Source organism: Labeo rohita, chromosome 3, assembly GCF_022985175.1.
Source record: "Labeo rohita strain BAU-BD-2019 chromosome 3, IGBB_LRoh.1.0, whole genome shotgun sequence".
In the NCBI taxonomy this organism is placed as follows: domain Eukaryota; kingdom Metazoa; phylum Chordata; class Actinopteri; order Cypriniformes; family Cyprinidae; genus Labeo; species Labeo rohita.
Genome location: NC_066871.1, coordinates 1404791 through 1422682, shown reverse-complemented (window position 1 = coordinate 1422682; position 17892 = coordinate 1404791). Strand labels below are relative to the sequence as shown.

Sequence of the window (17892 nt, the reverse complement as noted above, 5' to 3'; positions counted from 1 at the left end):
TAAGGTGCCTCAGACTGTATGTATATTTACTTTCTCTGGAAACTGACAACATAACGAATATGTAATGTATACAGTGCTTAACTTACAGTCAAACCAAAATTTACTAAGACACTTTCAACATTTCTCACATTATCACAGATTATTCGCTAGTTTAGAAAATGGTAATAAAATATGACAAGAACTCAAGAGTTGAACTGTGTCATAACAAATTAATCTTGATAATGTCAGATAACTTTGATAGAAAGGTACAGTATGTAATGGATTACAATCAACCAAAAATTCAGACAACTGTTAGTATGACAATATTTACACAACTATCAACTTTGTTGACCAATTACCAAGCAATGCTTAACATTAGCAATTAAAGAAAAAACACTTAAGCAAAACATGGTCAGGTCAAAGTGTCTGACTAATTTTTGGTCCCAAATTTTTATTAGTTTTACTGGTAGTTCACTGTATGAAGAATTTGTGGGTATAATATGTCACAGTTTTCTTTATTTTGCTATTCCTCACTTACATAAGTGAACTATAGTGTCCTGCACCCACTACTAAAAAAATATCAAAAATTATATCTGGTGTCTGAAAAAATTTTGGTTTGACTGTGTATTAAATCTGCATCATTAACTTTTTTAATTAAATAAAAAGTTTTAATTAAACATAAAAGATTCCATATGTACTTTAAAATGATTTTTAAAAAAAAACAGAAACAAACAGCAAATGCAGCACAGTTGTGAATTTATTACTCATGATAGTGAACATAGAGCTGGAGAGAAAATAAACATACAACTAAAAAAAATAAATCAAAAGAAACCTCCCAAAAACCTTTTCTTAACCTGAAAATTAATACAGTATTATTATTACAGTATTAAATTTATAATCATTAACTACACAATGTCTAAATAAAAACACTGTACTGTATATTAACACTATTCCTCTTAATGTGCTTTAAAAAGCCTAAAAGCTGTCAGTACTCAAAACACAAAATGTGCATAAAACCCAAACATAACCAATTATGCTAAAAACATACATGGCGGTCCATTTATTAATCTGATTAGTAATGCAAAGTAACATTTCCTTTGGTTCAAAAAGTCGAAGTCCTGTTCAAAGCTGTGCACGTTCGGTCCCTCAGGATTTGGTGAAACACAAACGCTCTTCAAGAACAGTTTTCATCAGTATAATGATGTGATTGTGTTAGTTCTTATATAAAACTAAATCATATATGCATTTCTGAGAAAAACACTGTTAGTCCATCAGTAAATGAGGACGGATACACAAACCCCAACAATCCTTTTCAAATGAATCATCATGTCACAGTGCCTTGGTGAACATTGCACATGCTAGTTTGTTAATATGTAACATCAATTGGAACAAAGCCATTAATAAGTCTACTTTTAATGAAATTATTGCATCCATAAATGTTAATAACATTGTTATCATTAAATCATTACCTTGTACAAATACAGTATGCTAATTCAGCATTGTTCTTTTTTTAATTGCATTCAAATAATAATGTAATTATATAGATAGAGATACAGATACACTACCAGTCAAAAGTTTTTGAACTGTAAGATTTTTAATGTTTTTTAAAGACTCTTCTGCTCACCAAGCCTGCATTTATTTCATCCAAAATACAGCAAAAACAGTAAAATGTTTAAATATTTTTACTATTTAAAATAACTGCTTTCTATTATAATATATTTTAAAATACAGTTTATCCCTGTGACTTTAAAGCTGAATTTTTAGCATTACTTCAGTCACATGATCCTTCAGAAATCATTCTAACATTCTGATTTGCTGCTCAAAAAACATTTATTTTTATTATTATTATGTTAAAAAAAAAGACAAGTAGAATTTTTTCAGGTTTCTGAATAATAAATGCTGATCTTTGCATCTTTCTATTCATCAAAGAATCCTGATAAAATGTACTCAACTGTTTTAAATATTGATGATAATTAATAAAAAAAGATAATAAATGTTTCTTGAACTGCAAATCAGAATATTAGAATGATTTCTGAAGGATCATGTGAATAGAGTAATGATGCTGAAAATGTAGCTTTAATCACAGGAATAAATTACATTTTACAATATATTCAAATTTAAAGCACTTATTTTAAATAGTAAAAATATTTCAAAATATTACTGCTTTCGCTGTATTTCAGATCAAATTATTGCAGGCTTGGTGAGCAAAACACTTCTTTAAAAAAACATTAAAAATCTTACTGTTCAAAAACTTTTGACTGGAAGTGTATATAGATATCACTGGCCACTGAAAACTAATTTCAGATCAACCACTAGTAAAAACTAGTTAATTCTGGCTCAGAAATCTTTCATCAGTGAAACCAAACCTCAAAAATCTTGTGCTTTGACCATCTGTTTAGAATAACCTGTAACATATGTGTAATAATGAGACAAAAATGACCTTAAGGTGCAATTCTTCCATCTTTTACATTCTAAACTTCCTCAAAAAGGCTTTTCTTCAACCGTTGCGCCAGTCATTTCCTGACATGGCGTCTCAGTAGTCTGGCCTGCAGAAGTACTGCTTTTCTTTGTAAATGCTGCATGTATGCATAGTACATCTTATTTAAAAGCATGACTGACAAATGGGCCATCATGTACTTTTCTGTACGAACATACTCTCCACAAGTATGCGAATGTTTCGCAAGTGCTGTACTGTTGCAATACCAAACCTCAAGTGTTTCCTTTACACATCTGTCATTAAACCAATAAGAACCTGACTGAGGAATCAAGTCATCAAGTTGCACTAATAGCGCCCCCTATGGTGACGAATGAGAATGCAACACGATTGCTATGACGTGTGAAATCAAGTTTGCGTAGTCATAAGCTGTTGCGTTCAGGTACTTGCGTAGAGTATGTTTCGGCCCATAAATTGACTCGATATTGTGTTAAAACTATAAAAATAACATTATGCAAATTTCTGCAGCTCTAAGTCATCTCCAAAGGAACAGTTCATCCAAAAATAAAACATTGGTGAAAATTATCACCCACAGACCATCCAAGATGTAGATGAGTTTGTTTACTGGAATAGATTTGGAGAAATGTAGCACCTGCTCACTAATGGATGCTTTATAGTGAATGGGTGCCATCAGAATGAGAGTCCAAACAGCTGATGAAAGCATCACAATAAGGTATTAATTGAGAGAGTAGTGTGGATTACTTGTGAATTATCGTGATATTTTTCTCAGCTGTTTGGACTCTCAATCTGACGGCACCCATTCACTGCAAAGGACGCATTGGTGAGCAAGTGACCAAATCGGATGAAGAAACAAACTCATCTACATTTTTAATGGCCTAAGGTTGAGTAAGCTTCAGCTAAGTTTCATTTTTGGGTGAACTATTCCTTTAAGATCATCAATACTGACAGGTGCTGTCCTGCGTTTAAACAGTCTATGTTCATACATTAAGAATTAATCACATTTACCCAAGAATGAGGGGGCAAATGGGATGCACTAAGAGGGAAATGCGTTGGAATGCCTCACGACTTTAAAGCAGAACAAACCGTTTGTTCTCATCTATTATTTGACCCTTTTCTCCTCTCATCGGGTCACAGGAGGTCACATGAGGTACCAAGCAGCCAATCCGGCGAGAGCAGCGATCCAAGCGGCCAATATAACTTGACCGGAGGGATTTCTAAGCATGGTCTTTGCCATCTGACAGATGTAAGATGATCCACCGCTGGCAGCTGAAACAGAAAAAAACAAAATTAGTATATATAGTTTTATTTCTTCAGTTTAGGGCAGGGCTTTGCAAAGGGGTTTGCAAGGGAACTGTAGGGGGTTTGTGAATTGATGAAAAGCTAATAGTTATTAAATTCCGACAGTAAAAGTTAAATTAGGACTGCATATTCAAAATAAAACAGTAATAGCAATATAGTTCAGTGAAATTATCAAAACAAAGCTTGCGAATTAAATCAGTATATGAGTATCTAAGTACAGTATATAATTTATTTACCAAAATAAAAGTATAAAATTATTCTAATTAAACATTTCTTATTTTGCATTACAATTTTGATTTACAACATAATATATTGCCTTTTTAAAGCTAATAATAATAATCATCATCATCTTCATCTTTTTTTTATTCATCATCAACACTATCTTTAAAGCACTCATATTATGAAGAAACATCTTCAAATAGAAAAAATTTAAAATGTTCAACAATTTATCATTCTAAAATGTAGTTAAATGTGACACTAAATTAAATGCACTAATTTGTTGTATTTTTATTTTAATAAATAATAATAATAATAATAATAAAATCACTTCAAATGTAAACATAAATAAAATAATTAATAATTATAAAATGCAGGTAAATAAAACAAAGAAACAAATAAATGAATAAAAAATTTAAACTAAAAATAAAAATTACCAATACAATGTAAATATATTAAAAAAAGGATATAAAAATAAAATAAACAAATATATTGTATATACTTATATATATTTTGCCTATTAATATTAAAATTGAAAATGAAAACTTAAATAAAATCACCAATACAATGTATATAATAAAAAAAAACATAAATAATAACTTGTTTCACACATAAAAATGCAAAAAAAAAAAAAAAAAAAAATCATAATTTTAAAGTATAGGTAAATATAACAAAGAAACAAACAAATAAATAACCTTTTTAAACTTAGTAATAAAAATTACAAATACACTGTATATATATTAAAAATAATATAAAAATAATAAAATAAACAAACACATTTTATATATTTTGTCTATTAAATTTCAAAATTAAAAATAAAAACTTTGAAATGAAATGACCAATTCAAATGTAAAAAAAAAAAATCTGAAAATTATACTATCATTAAATAAATACTTATATGATAAATTGACACAAAAATCTAAAATGTCATAAAAAAACAATTTTAAAAATGGAAGTAAAGAAACAAATAAATAAATGACAAAAAAATTAAATCTTATAAATAAAAATGACCAATACTCTGTATTACAATAATTGTATTTTTATTTTAATAAATAATAATAATACTAATAATATAAAAAACAAAATGTAGAAACATCATATTATTAAAATAAAAAAATTAAGCATATCACTTACTAAAATATAATAAATATATTATAAATATTTTATCTTTTTATTTGCATGTCATACGAGCCAGATCATTAACCGTCATCAGAAATGTTAAATGTGCTATTAAATTACTGAAATATTAACTATAATATGAAAAATAAATATATAATGCAATTCATATAAAATAACTTTATTATGCATTAAATAATTTTATATATACATATGTCTATGTAATTTCAAAACTGAAAAGTAATTTTTACATAAACTGAATCACTGATTACTTCATCCACAGGGAAAAAGGCCATAAAGACTAAATTATGATTGTTAAGATATATATATTTATTTATTAAATAATTAAAATCTTAGGGGGTACCTCAAGTAAATAGTTTACGTCTAAGGAGTTCAGCTGACAAAAACTTTGTTAACCCCTGGTTTAGGTGTAATTAATATATGCATGAATAGTCTGGTCATGTTTACCCATTTTGGCCGCATAATACGGACACTTGCTGATGTCTCCTTGCATCTCGTCATGAGCGCCATGAGCAGGAGCAGCATCCAAAACATCGTCCTCAAGGGTCTTTCCAACCTCCCCCAGTTCTCCAAAAATCTGCATGCAACACAAAACAAGGTTCACAGTAACAGATATCAGGAAACAATGAGTGAGCAAAGAGAAAATGACAAGCATTTCATGGAAAGCTTGAACATAACGTTACATAACCATATTTACATCTAGATTACATCTCGCTGCAAACAATCAAACGCTTTGTTAAAGGATGCTGGTGAGATGCGAGATACTGTTTCGACCCAGTTTTGTCCATTTAATTTCCGAGCTCGTCTGTAATCTGCCGTGAGGACAAAGCCTCCATCTGCTGACGGATGAAACTCGAGCCACACGGGGCAGAAACGCTCTTATCTTTAATTACATGGTCAGTGGAGGGAGAAGTGATATTAACACAGTGACAGCGGGTCCAGACGAATGGATCAGTCTAATAGAGAGACTGCAGAGAGTCATTATGAGTGGACCATTAGTTTCATTCATTCACTGTTAGTGGAAATCCTCAGAGTAAATGCAGATATAATGATCTGAGTCACAAACAGCAGAACGTGAATTATTCATCATCAGCACTATCCTTTAAAGCACTCTTGTCATGAAGAATCACATTTTACTTCATTATCTGACAAAATCCAACTTTGGAATGAGAAGTGTACTATTGTAGAAAGGAAAAAAAAAATAAAATCAATAATTTATCATTCTAAAATGTAGTGAAATGTAACACTAAATCACATACAATGTACATTTCAAATGTAATTCCATTGTAAAATTGCATTTAATAATTAAAATTTAGAAAAAACGTATCCATTTGCCAATAAAATAGTTAAAAATGAAAAAAAAAAAAAAAAGTAAAATGTTTTTTAAATGTAGATAATTATAACAAAGAAACAAAACAAATAAATAAATACATAAAAAATAAATAAAATTGATAAACTTAATAATATAATAAAAAATAAATAAAATTGATAAAAATAATAATAAAATACAAAACATATTTCTATGTACTTCTATATAATTTTGTCTATTAAATTTCAAAATATAAAATTAAAACTTTGAAATAAAATTATCAATACAGTGTAAAAATATGAAAATTATATAATAATAAATAAACAAATACTTAAATAATAAATCGCTTTAAACATGAAAATGTAAGGAAAAGCATTTTAAAATATAGGTAAATATAACAAAGATATACAACAAATAAAACAAATAAATAAAAAAATACCAGTAAAATAAATAATAAATATATAAATATAATAATAATATATATATATATATATATATATTAAAATATATATAAAAAATAATAAAATAAATAAATATATTTTATATACTTCTATATATTTTGTCTATTAAATTTTAAAACTGAAAATGAAAACTTAGAAATAAAATGACCAAAATGATGTAAAAATATGAAAATGATAACAATAAATACTTAAATAATTTAATACAAGTATATGTGTCTATTTAAATATCAAAATAGAAATACCAAGACACTGTGAAACAATGGAAAAAAAATAATTTAAAAAATATATAATTTTATCTATTTATTTATACAGAATATGTCTATTTATTCCACATTTTAATTAATAAACTAAATCACTGATTCCTTTTTGATCAGTGATTATTTTTTTAGGTGGTTCTCCCATTAAATAAATCATAAACTAAATTATACTAATAACTAAATAACTGTAAACTAAATTATGTTTGTGCTGTAAAAAAAAAAAAAAAAAATCTTGCTAAAGATTAAAAGTAGATTAAATGATAAAAGATGATGAGCTCTTTAAATCACAGTTGAAACAGTATCTTTTTTACAGCCCTGCTCACCTCCATATTGAACTGAAAGGCCAGGACGGCTTCCTCCACGACCTTCTGCTTGATGTGCGTGTCCAGCTCCAGCTCGTTCATCCGGCTGCGGTACAGCTGCTTGAAGGCCTTGGCGCTGTGGACGTTGTCAAACTCGTAGAAGTTCAGGCCTTCTCCTGTGGGCGGCAGCTTCATGGCGCGCTGGGCCACCTTCCTCAGCACCTGCCCGCCCGAGAGGTCGCCCATGTAGCGGGTGTAAGCGTGAGCCACGAGGAGCGCGGGCTCGTCCTGGCCGACCTGATGGATGCGCTCCACGTAGCGCTGAGTCGCGGGAGACACGCTGATCTGGTTCTGCCAGTCCTCGCCGTAGAAGTACTGCAGATCCCGAGCCAGAGCGTCTCGCCGGTGCAGCTCGTGAGGGAAGTAGAGCGGCGCGAAATGAGGATGCTCCTTATTTCTCTCGATCTCCTCTTCCATCGCAGAATATGTGAAGTATAAAGCCACGTGGCCGAGCTGACGAGACAAACACAGATCAAGATATCACAATCAAGTCAGATTTCAGACATTTCCCTTGCTATATGTGCTGTTACTTTACTGACATAGTACTGACATACTATTATTGTACTTTTTTGTTAATATTTTGAAATATTTAATGTTTTTTTTTTTTAGCTGTGTGTGTCATTTTTATCTGTCTTACTGTTTATTTCAGGTTTTGTTATTTTAGTAGTTTAAAGTTTTAGTAGTTAAACACAAAGAAAATAAAAAAAAATGAAAATAGATGTTTTAGCATTTGAATTTTACTTCATTATTTGATAAAGTTCAACTTTCCAATGATAAGTGTATTATTTCAAATAGATAATTTATCATTCTAAAATATAGTTAAATGTAACTCTAAATTAAATACATTTATACAACATAATTTTAATTTAAAAAAAAGCTGTGCCTTATCCATTTGCCAATAAAATGGTTAAAAATATGAGAATATTTATTATTTTTATTTTTAAAATAATTTTTTTATTTTGAAAATAAAAACATTGAAATAAATTAACCACTACACATATAGCAACTAGCTGAAATAAAATTAATATATAATAAAATTAAATTAATTCTAATTATAAAATTATTTTATTAAATACATTTATTAAAATGAATTTCTGTACATTTTCTTTTATTTCAGTTTACATATTAGTAACAGTGATACAATATTTTTGTTTTTAATAATATTATGAATTAATTCACCTTTTTATTTTATCCTTTATTTTCATTTTAGTTAAAAATGTTTTAGATTGATGGGTTTTATTCATTTATTTATTTATTTAAATATTTAAAATTTTCCATATTATATTTGTATCAGTGACTTAATATTTTAGTTTTTTTATTAATATGAATTAGTTAAAAAAATCTGATTTATTTTAATTTTTTTGTAACTTTATTGGTTTAGTAAATTGTATTTATTTATCTATTTATTTTTATTGTAAAAAACCCTATACGTTTTTTTTTTTATTATTTTAGTTTTAGTTATTTTAGTGCTTCAAGTTAAATTAAAAGAAAATGAGAAATGTTTTTTGACAACTAGCTGAAATAAAATAAGGTTAATTTCTATACATTTTCTTTTATTTTAGTTCACATTTTAGTATCAGTGATGTAATATTTTTGTTTTTTGATTTATTATGAATTATGTTAATTTCTTATTTTATCCTCCTCTTTATTTTAATTTTAGTTATAATTTTTGGATTTTGTTGTGTTTTACTCATATGTATTTATTTATTTATGTATTTATATTAAAAGTCTTCAAATTCCTTCTTTTTATTTCAGTTTTAGTATTTTATTTATTTCAGTTCACCTTTTTTATATATTTTTGTTTTTTATTAATATGAATTAGTATTCATTTTTTTATTTTCTGTTTCATTTTAATAATAGTTCATTTTTTAGTAATTTTGTGGGTTTAGTCCATTTTATTTATTTATTTATTTTTTAAAAGGCCTATGCAGTTCTTCTTTAATTTCAGTTTTAGTTTGAGTTATTTTAGTACTTGAAGTTAGCCAGACAAAAATCATGCTTCAAAAGTAACACATGCCAAAGCTTACTATGATAAAATAAAAAATTAAATCCCAGCACATTAGTTATCCTGTTTCAATCAGAAATATGGAAAAGTGAAATGCGTTGTGAATGGTGTTTCTAAAACATCTTTAAAATCCATGTACCTTAAAGAGCTCTTTACGGATGCGTCCTCTCAGGAAGTCTTTGACAAACTCTGTGTTTTCGGCCTTCTCGTGAACTTCTTTGGTTCCTGCCGCCAACATCTCAGAGAGATCTGTAGGCCTGTAGGGAGGATGTGACATTTAAGGTTAGTAATGAAACAATCATGTACTGAAACACTGTTATCTTGTACTAATTATATACTACTATAGTACTGATTAGTATTTTCAATTAGTTTTTATTTTATTTAGTTTTATTTTAATAATTTTAATAAAGTGTTGTTTTTTTCAATTTCAGTTTCATTTTATTTATTTATTTCAGTTACTTGCCAAGTCAAGGTTTCCGATTTTCGTGTTTTTAAATGTAGGTTTTTCATATAATATTTAAATATGCAGCTTTATTTCAATGAACAAAAACATGTTTTTTTCTTTAGTTTCAGTTAATGACACCACTGCACTGAACATAACTCAAGCATGTTCTCGCAGGAAACGCTCATAATGAAACTGTCACCAGTGTGTCATGTATGTACCTGAGGACGGTGACACCTCCCTCCTGACAGACGACTCCTCCTCCATTAGCTGTGCTCTTCCCGTCAGCAGCATCTTCCGTCCTCATAGCAGACATTCCCGCGTCTCGTCTTAGATCTGATCTCTGACTGATCTGACACAATCAGAACACGCCGAAGCATTTCCTGTTACATTCACAGCTCATCTTCCTGTTTCTGATCACCTGCATTTATTTTACTACAATATATTTCTACACATCAACACATCCCTTTGTTTTTTAAACAAATATTTCTGACTCATTTACTTAAGCATTTGACCGTTAACTGGCAAAGTCTCTCAATTTCACACACTGGATCAAAAATTTACCTTCCTGTTTATTTGTCTGTCTATCTATCCATTGTTATATCATTCTATCTAACATTTTATCTATCCACCCATCCATCTATCTATCGATTGTTATATCGTTATATCATTATCTATTGTTCTAACATTCTATCTATCGTTATATCATTCTATCTATCATGCTATCTATCATTCTCGATCTATCTATCCATCCATCCATATATCATTCTATCTATCATTCTCTATCTATCTATCTATCTCTCCATCTATTGTCATATCATTCTGTCTAACATTCTATCTATCCATCATCCATCCATCTATCGATCGTTATATCGTTATATCATTATCTATTGTTTTAAAATTATATCTATTGTTATATCATTCTATCTATTATTCTATCTGTCTATCATTCTCTATCTATCTATCTATCTATCTATCATTCTGTCTGTCTATCTATCTATCATTCCATCTATCTATCTATCTATCTCCATCTATCTATCTATCTATCGTTATATCATTCTATCTATCTATCTGTCTATCTATCATTATATCATTCTATCTGTCTATCTACCATTCTGTCTGTCTATCTATCTATCATTCCGTCTATCTATCTATCTATCTATCTATATCTATCGTTATATCATTCTATCTATCTATCTGTCTATCTATCATTATATCATTCTATCTATCTATCTATCGTTATATCATTCTATCATTCTGTCTGTCTATCTATCTGTCATTATATCATCTATCTATCTATCTATCTATCATTATATCATTCTATCTATCTATCGTTATATCATTCTATCATTCTGTCTGTCTATCTATCTATCATTATATCACTCTATCTACCTATCTATCATTATATCATTCTATCTATCTATCGTTATATCATTCTATCATTCTGTCTGTCTATCTATCTATCATTATATCATTCTATCTATCTACCTATCTATCTATCATTCTGTCTATCTATCGTTATATCATTCTATCTATTGTTCTAACATTCTATCTATCTATCGTTATATTGTTATATTATCTATTGTTCTATCTAGAATCTTATCTATCATTCTCATCAATCTATCTATCTATCTATCGTTATATCATTCTATCTATTGTTCTAACATTCTGTCTATCTGTGTATTAAAACTTGCCTCGGCCAATAACTTAAGTTCAGGTAGAAAAACTAAAATTATTCAAAAGATACATTAAAGAAAATAAAAAATAAAGATAAATATTTAAAAATGACAATTAAAAAAATATATTTTAGCTTTAAAATTAAAACTTTAAGAATAAAACCTAATTCAAACTATTAATAAACACTACAACAGTGAATAAATAACAGTAAAATAACACTGCTACCTATCTATTATCTATCTCTCCACCCATTTACCCAGGCAAATTTTAGTTGAACACAATCAGCATAACACAAATGAGAAAACTCATTCATCCTTTTAATTATGTAAAAATCATTCTGTAATCTATTTGATTGTATTTGAGACACGGCCTCCTAAAAGGCTCATCTCATCTCATGTTTTCACTTTTGATTTAATGGAAATGCGATATAAGCATCTCACAATTGAATAAAAGTCTCCAAAGTTTGTGAAGAAGTCATTATTCACTGACACGTAAACAACAAAACCTCTTACCTCTGCCTCAACCCCCTGAGCTCGAACAGTCAGTGTCTGTACAGACGATTGTTAGCGATGACACCAGATGAGCATCGAGTGAGGTGATTGTTCCTGAGGACACACACATTCACAGTGAGCCTCTATTCATGCAGCACACACTGAGGCTGTTCAACAGGGTAAATGAAAACACAGATGTGTGCAGTCCGAACAAAAGAGCAGTCATGAGCGTTCTGGTGTTTGCCACTGAAAATGCCGTCTAATCTCACTGTCCCGTGATCAGCATCCATTTGAAATGCACAAGCAGCTTCAGATGGATCAAAATAATCTAGTGCCATTATACAAATTAACTAGCGCTGACGTATGACATCAGTGTAACACACTAACACTCATTGTGTACGTGACGTAGCACAAGTGTGCGTCCTCATTTGCATACTTGTAAACTGAAACCAGTACTTACGATCCGGCTCTTCAGCAAATCCTGCGTTAGATCAGATTATAATAATAAGAACTGGTCTAATCAGGTTGTGGGAATGATAATAGACTGGTAAGTGATTGCAGAAATTATCGTTAGTCGGATTCTCGTCCGCTTTTGTCTGCGGAGATCGGGTTCTCCGTTATGAACTTAAAGCAGGAAGCTGCCGGAAGAAACCACGTGTCTGGCAGAGCTGATGCTTAAAGGCGCAGCGACCTTTAAATTCAAGCGTTCAGAAAACCTTATGCAGCTGTACAAAACAGCTCGTTTTGCTGCTTGATATTGCAAATAGGTGTATCTTACCATAGTAATTTAATGTATTATCGTAATTATGAACACACTGGAACACACAAGCCACTTCAACAGTGATGCTATTGAAAAAAGTCCGCAGACAAAATTATACAGATGGCTGCACACTTGTGTAATAAAAAATATATATATATATATATATATATATATATATATATATATATATATATATATATATATACACTACCGTTCAAAAGTTTGGGGTCAGTACATTTTTATTGTTTAATAATTAAAAGTTTATTAAAAGTTAATAATAAATAATTTACATTGTTATAAAATATTTATATTTTGAATAAACACTGTACTTTTTAAACTTGTTATTCATAAAAGAATCCTGAAAAAAAAAATGACAGGTTCCAAAAAATATTTGGCAGCACAACTGTTGATATTATCCAACGTTGATCATTCTAATAATAAATCCGCATATTAGAATGATTTCTGAAGGATCATGTGACACTTAAGACTGGAGTAACAGCTGATAAAAATTCAGCTTTTCATCACAGGAATAAATTCTATTTTAAAGTATGTTAAAATAAAAAACATTATTTTATATTGTAAAAACATTTTGCAATATTACTGGGTTTTTTTCTTCTATATTTTTAATCAAATAAATGCAGCCTTGATGAGCATAAGAGACTTCTTTAAAGACTATTACAAGTCTTACTGACCCCAAACTTTTGAACGGTAGTGTGTATATATATATATATATATATATATATATATATATATATATATAAGATATATACAGGTGCATCTAAAAAAATGGAATATCGTGAGAAAGTTCATTTTTTTGTTTAACTTCTTTCAAAAAGTGAAACTTCCATATATTCTAGATTCATTACATGTAAAGTAAAACATTTCAAAAGTTTTTTTTTGTTTTAATTTTGATGATTAGAGCTTACAGCTCATGAAAGTCAAAAATCCAGTATCGCAAAACATTAGAATATTTACATTTGAGTTTCATTAAATGTCCGTCCCTACAGTATAAATTCCAGGTATCTCATGTTCTTTGAAACCACAATAATGGGGAAGACTGCTCACATGGCAATGGTTCAAAAGACAATCACTGACACCCTTCACATAGAGAGTAAATCACAGAAGGTCATTACTGAATGGGGTGGCTGTTTACAGAGTGCTGTATCAAAGCATATTAAATGCAAAGTTGACTGGAAGGAAGAAACTGGGTAGGCAAAGGTGCACAAGCAACAGGGATGACCGCAAGCTTGAGAAAACTGTCAAGAAAAGCCGATTCAAACCTTTGGGAGAGCTTCACAAGGAGTGGAATGAAGCTGGAGTCAGCGCATGAAGAGTCACCACGCTCAGATGTCTTCAGGAAAAGGGCTACCAAGCCACTTCTGAAACAGAAACAATGTCAGAAGCATCTTACCAGGGCTAAGGAGAAAATGAACTGGACTGTTGCTCAGTGGTCCGAAGTCCTCTTTTCAGATAAAAGTAAATTTTGCATTTCATGTTGAAATCATGATCCCAGAGTCTGGAGGAAGACTGGAGAGGCACAGAATCCAAGCTGCTTGAAGTCCAGTGTGAAGTTTCTGAGGTCAGTGATGATTTGGTGTGCTGTGACGTCTGCTGGTGTTGGTCCACTGTGTTTTAGCAAGTCTAAAGTCAATGCAGCCGTCTACCAGGAGATTTTGGAGCACTTTATGCGTCCATCTGCTGACAAGCTTTATGCAGATGCTGATTTCCTTTTCCAGCAGGACTTTAGCACCTGCCCACAGTGCCAAAACCACTTCCGAGTAGTTTGCTGACCATGATAATACTGTGCTTTATTGGCCAGCCAACATGCCTGATCTGAACACCATTGAGAATTTATGGGATATTTTCAAGAAAAAGATGAGAAACAGTTGATCCAAAAATTTACAGACGAGCTGAAGGTTCAATAGTGCCTCAGCAGTGCCACAGGCTGATCGCTTACATGCCACACCTCACTGATGCTGTAATTTGTGCTAGGAGTGAGTCATTTGCTGTAATTTGTGCTGCTGACCAAGTATTGAGTGCACAAATGAACATTCTTTAAATAACTTGAACTTTTCTGTGTTGCAAATCCATTTTTTGATTGATCTTAGGAAATATTCTAATATTTTGAGATACTGGATGTTTGACTTTCATGAACTGTAAGCTCTAATCATCAAAATTAAAACAAAAAAACTTTAGAAATGTTTTACTTTACACGTAATAAATCTAGAATATATTAAAGTTTTTGAAAGAGTTACAAACAAAAAATGAACTGAACTGAAATGAAGATTTTTACGTTGATGTGAAGGATTCCGATCTTTCCCCCATTAGAGAACACGTTGCCGCTCCAGCCCACCATCAGCCAGCTTCCTCCACATGCCGTCCCGACCGGCCCGCTCCCTCTGGTCTTCCTGCGCTTCCTCCTGTTCGTTATTCCTCCTCTCTCATCGTCAGTCCGGAGATTGCGGCCAGCCCTCCGAGGTCATGGCCAACCTTGATGGCCAGTGTGCTGGACCCACCACTAATGTCTGTACACAAGATGGCCGCCGCCACGCCAGAGTCTGCACGCAAGATGGCCGCCGCCACGCCAGAGTCTGCACGCAAGATGGCTGCCGCCACGCCAGAGTCTGCACGCAAGATGGCCGCCACTCCAGAGGCTGCTCGCAAAATGGCCGCCAAGACGGAACCCCGGCCAAGATGGCCGCCGCACCCAAGCTCACTGACCCGCCAGAGCGCCCTCATGCGACCGCCCGCACAGAGCCTGCTCATCCAGTGTCTCCGCTGGAGACGCCCAGCCCTCCAGAATCTCCGCTGGGGTCGTCCAGCCGTCCAGAGCCCGCTCGCCCCGAGCGCCGTCCAGGGCCCTCTCCTCAAGTGCTTCCTTCAGAGCCCACGTCTCCTTTGGCACTTCCTGAGTCAAGCGGCCGAGTCAAGTCAAGCGGCCGAGTCGAGTCAAGTCAAGCGGCCGAGTCGAGTCAAGTCAAGCGGCCGAGTCGAGTCAAGTCAAGCGGCCGAGTCAAGTCAAGCGGCGGCTGTAATTCCTGAGTCAAGTCAAGCTGCAGCTGTGTCATCTAAGGCAAGTCCCACTGCAGCTGCGTTTACGGAGTCTAGTCAAGTTATGGCGGCGCTTCCCGAGTCCAGTCAAGGAACCGCTACGCTCCCCGAAGCAAGTCAAGTCAGAACTGTAATGTCCAAGTCAAATCAAATTACAGTTGTCGTTCCGGTCTCAAGTCAAGTTACAGCCGTCTTTCATGAACCAAGCACTGACAAGATGGCCGTCACATCAGCTCAGCCAGCTCCCACTAACACCGCGTCAGCCAAACCACAGCCTGTTCCCATCAGGTATTCTGCTCCTGAGTCTGCACCCGTCGTGGCCGCTCTTCCTGATGTGGTTCCTGAATCAAGTCACATTACAGCTGCCAACCCTGCTAAGTCTAGTCAAGACTCTACAACACCTCCTGAATCACGTCAAGCCGCAGCTGCTCCAGCAAGGTCAAGTCAACTCACAACTATCCCAGTTAAGCCAAGTCAAGTCACTACAGGTCTTCACAAGCCAGATCAAACTACAGCTGTTCTTCATGAGCCAAATCACGTCTCGTCTGACTGCCCAGAGCCTCGCTATGTCTCGTCCCCTACGATCATGATGGTCAGCAAAGAGACCCTGCCACCCGCTACTGCTCTTCCCTTAATGGCGGTTGCCATTTGGTGTGTGTGGGCTGCACACTGTGCTCCTGATGTCACGTCAGTTCACGAACCTACTCAAGAGCTCACGTCTGTTCACAAGTCAGCTCCTGAAGTCACTGCTGTTCACAAGTCAGCTCCCGAGGTCACGTCAGCTCACAAGTCGGCTATAGAGGTCTCGTCTGCGCACAAGTTCGCCACTGAGATCCCGTCTGGTCTCAAGTCCGCTCTCGAAACCTCTTCCGCTAGAGAAGCCGCGCCCATGCCCCCAGAGGTGTCAGCTCCGGCTCTAGAGCCTCCTATGGGGGCGGCGTTAAACCATAAACTCTCTGCTTCTCCCTCTCTTCTGTCCACCTCCTCTATCCCTGCTCTCCCCAGGTCCCAGGCTGTGACGCAGTTGCCCGCGCTGCCCGGGAAGGCTCCAGCAGGCCCTCCAGAGCCGGAACTCTGTCCAGCACGCCCTCCTGAGTCTGCGCGCCCTCCTGAGTCTGCGCGCCCTCCTCCGTCTGCGCGCCCTCCTGAGTCGGCTCCTCCGTCTGCGCGCCCTCCTGAGTCGGCTCCTCCGTCTGCGCGCCCTCCTGCGCGCCCTCCTGAGTCGGCTCCCCCGTCAGCGCGCCCTCCTGCGCGCCCTCATGAGCCAGCACCTCATCCAACGCTCCCTAGGGCTGGCAGAACCATAAATTCCCCCAAGAAAATTTTGGGGGGGGGCTACTCCCCTGTTCAGCCATGGCCTCCTGAACTGTTTACCCAGCCATGGCTTTCCGAACCCCCGGACCCGCCATGGCCACAAAGACTGTGTGCTTGGCCATGGCTCCCTGAATCCCCAGACCCGCCATGGCCAAATGAACTGTGTGCTCGGCCATGGCCCCCTGAGCTCCCTGATCCGCCCTGGAGGCCGTCCCTATATCCGGTGTCTCCTGTGTCCCTGCCTACCGGCTTCCAGAGCGCCCACCCTCCCACCCCAGTGTGTGTTACGGCGCGAGGCGCGCCTTGTAAGAGGGGGGTAATGTCAGGATTGTGTTCTGTTTTGTCTTGGTTTTTCCCTTGTGTTTCTTGTGTTTTTGGTTTAGTCCTGGTTTTCCCCCCTTAGGTTTTGTTCAATTGGTTCAGTCGTGCCCATATTTCTAGTTCCCCTCATTATATCGTTTGTGACCACTCCCCTGTTTTTGTATATTTAAGGTTTGTTTGTTCCACTTGGTTTTGTCGGTGATTATATTGTCTGTTATTTTGCTTGTCGTGGTTGCTGGTTCCCTGTGTTTCCCTGAGTTTGTGCATTTGGATATTTGAATAAATGTGCATTGAATGAATCTCCACTCTCCTGCGTTTCGTTCACGACGACGACCCTGACAACGATATTCTAATTT

General features: G+C 34.3%; 1 protein-coding gene across 1 annotated transcript; it reads right to left on the bottom strand.

Annotated features, from left to right (window-relative positions):
- Window positions 1-718: 718 nt before the first annotated feature.
- On the bottom strand, window positions 719-12739 carry hmox2b (heme oxygenase 2b). The gene is made up of 7 exons (XM_051106536.1): window positions 12551-12739; window positions 12112-12204; window positions 10144-10274; window positions 9620-9737; window positions 7437-7928; window positions 5534-5663; window positions 719-3700 (listed from the first exon to the last, which is right to left on the bottom strand). The coding sequence occupies exons 3-7, from the start codon at window positions 10236-10238 to the stop codon at window positions 3573-3575; spliced, it is 963 nt and encodes a 320-aa protein (XP_050962493.1). The 5' UTR covers window positions 10239-10274; window positions 12112-12204; window positions 12551-12739; the 3' UTR covers window positions 719-3572.
- Window positions 12740-17892: the final 5153 nt, after the last annotated feature.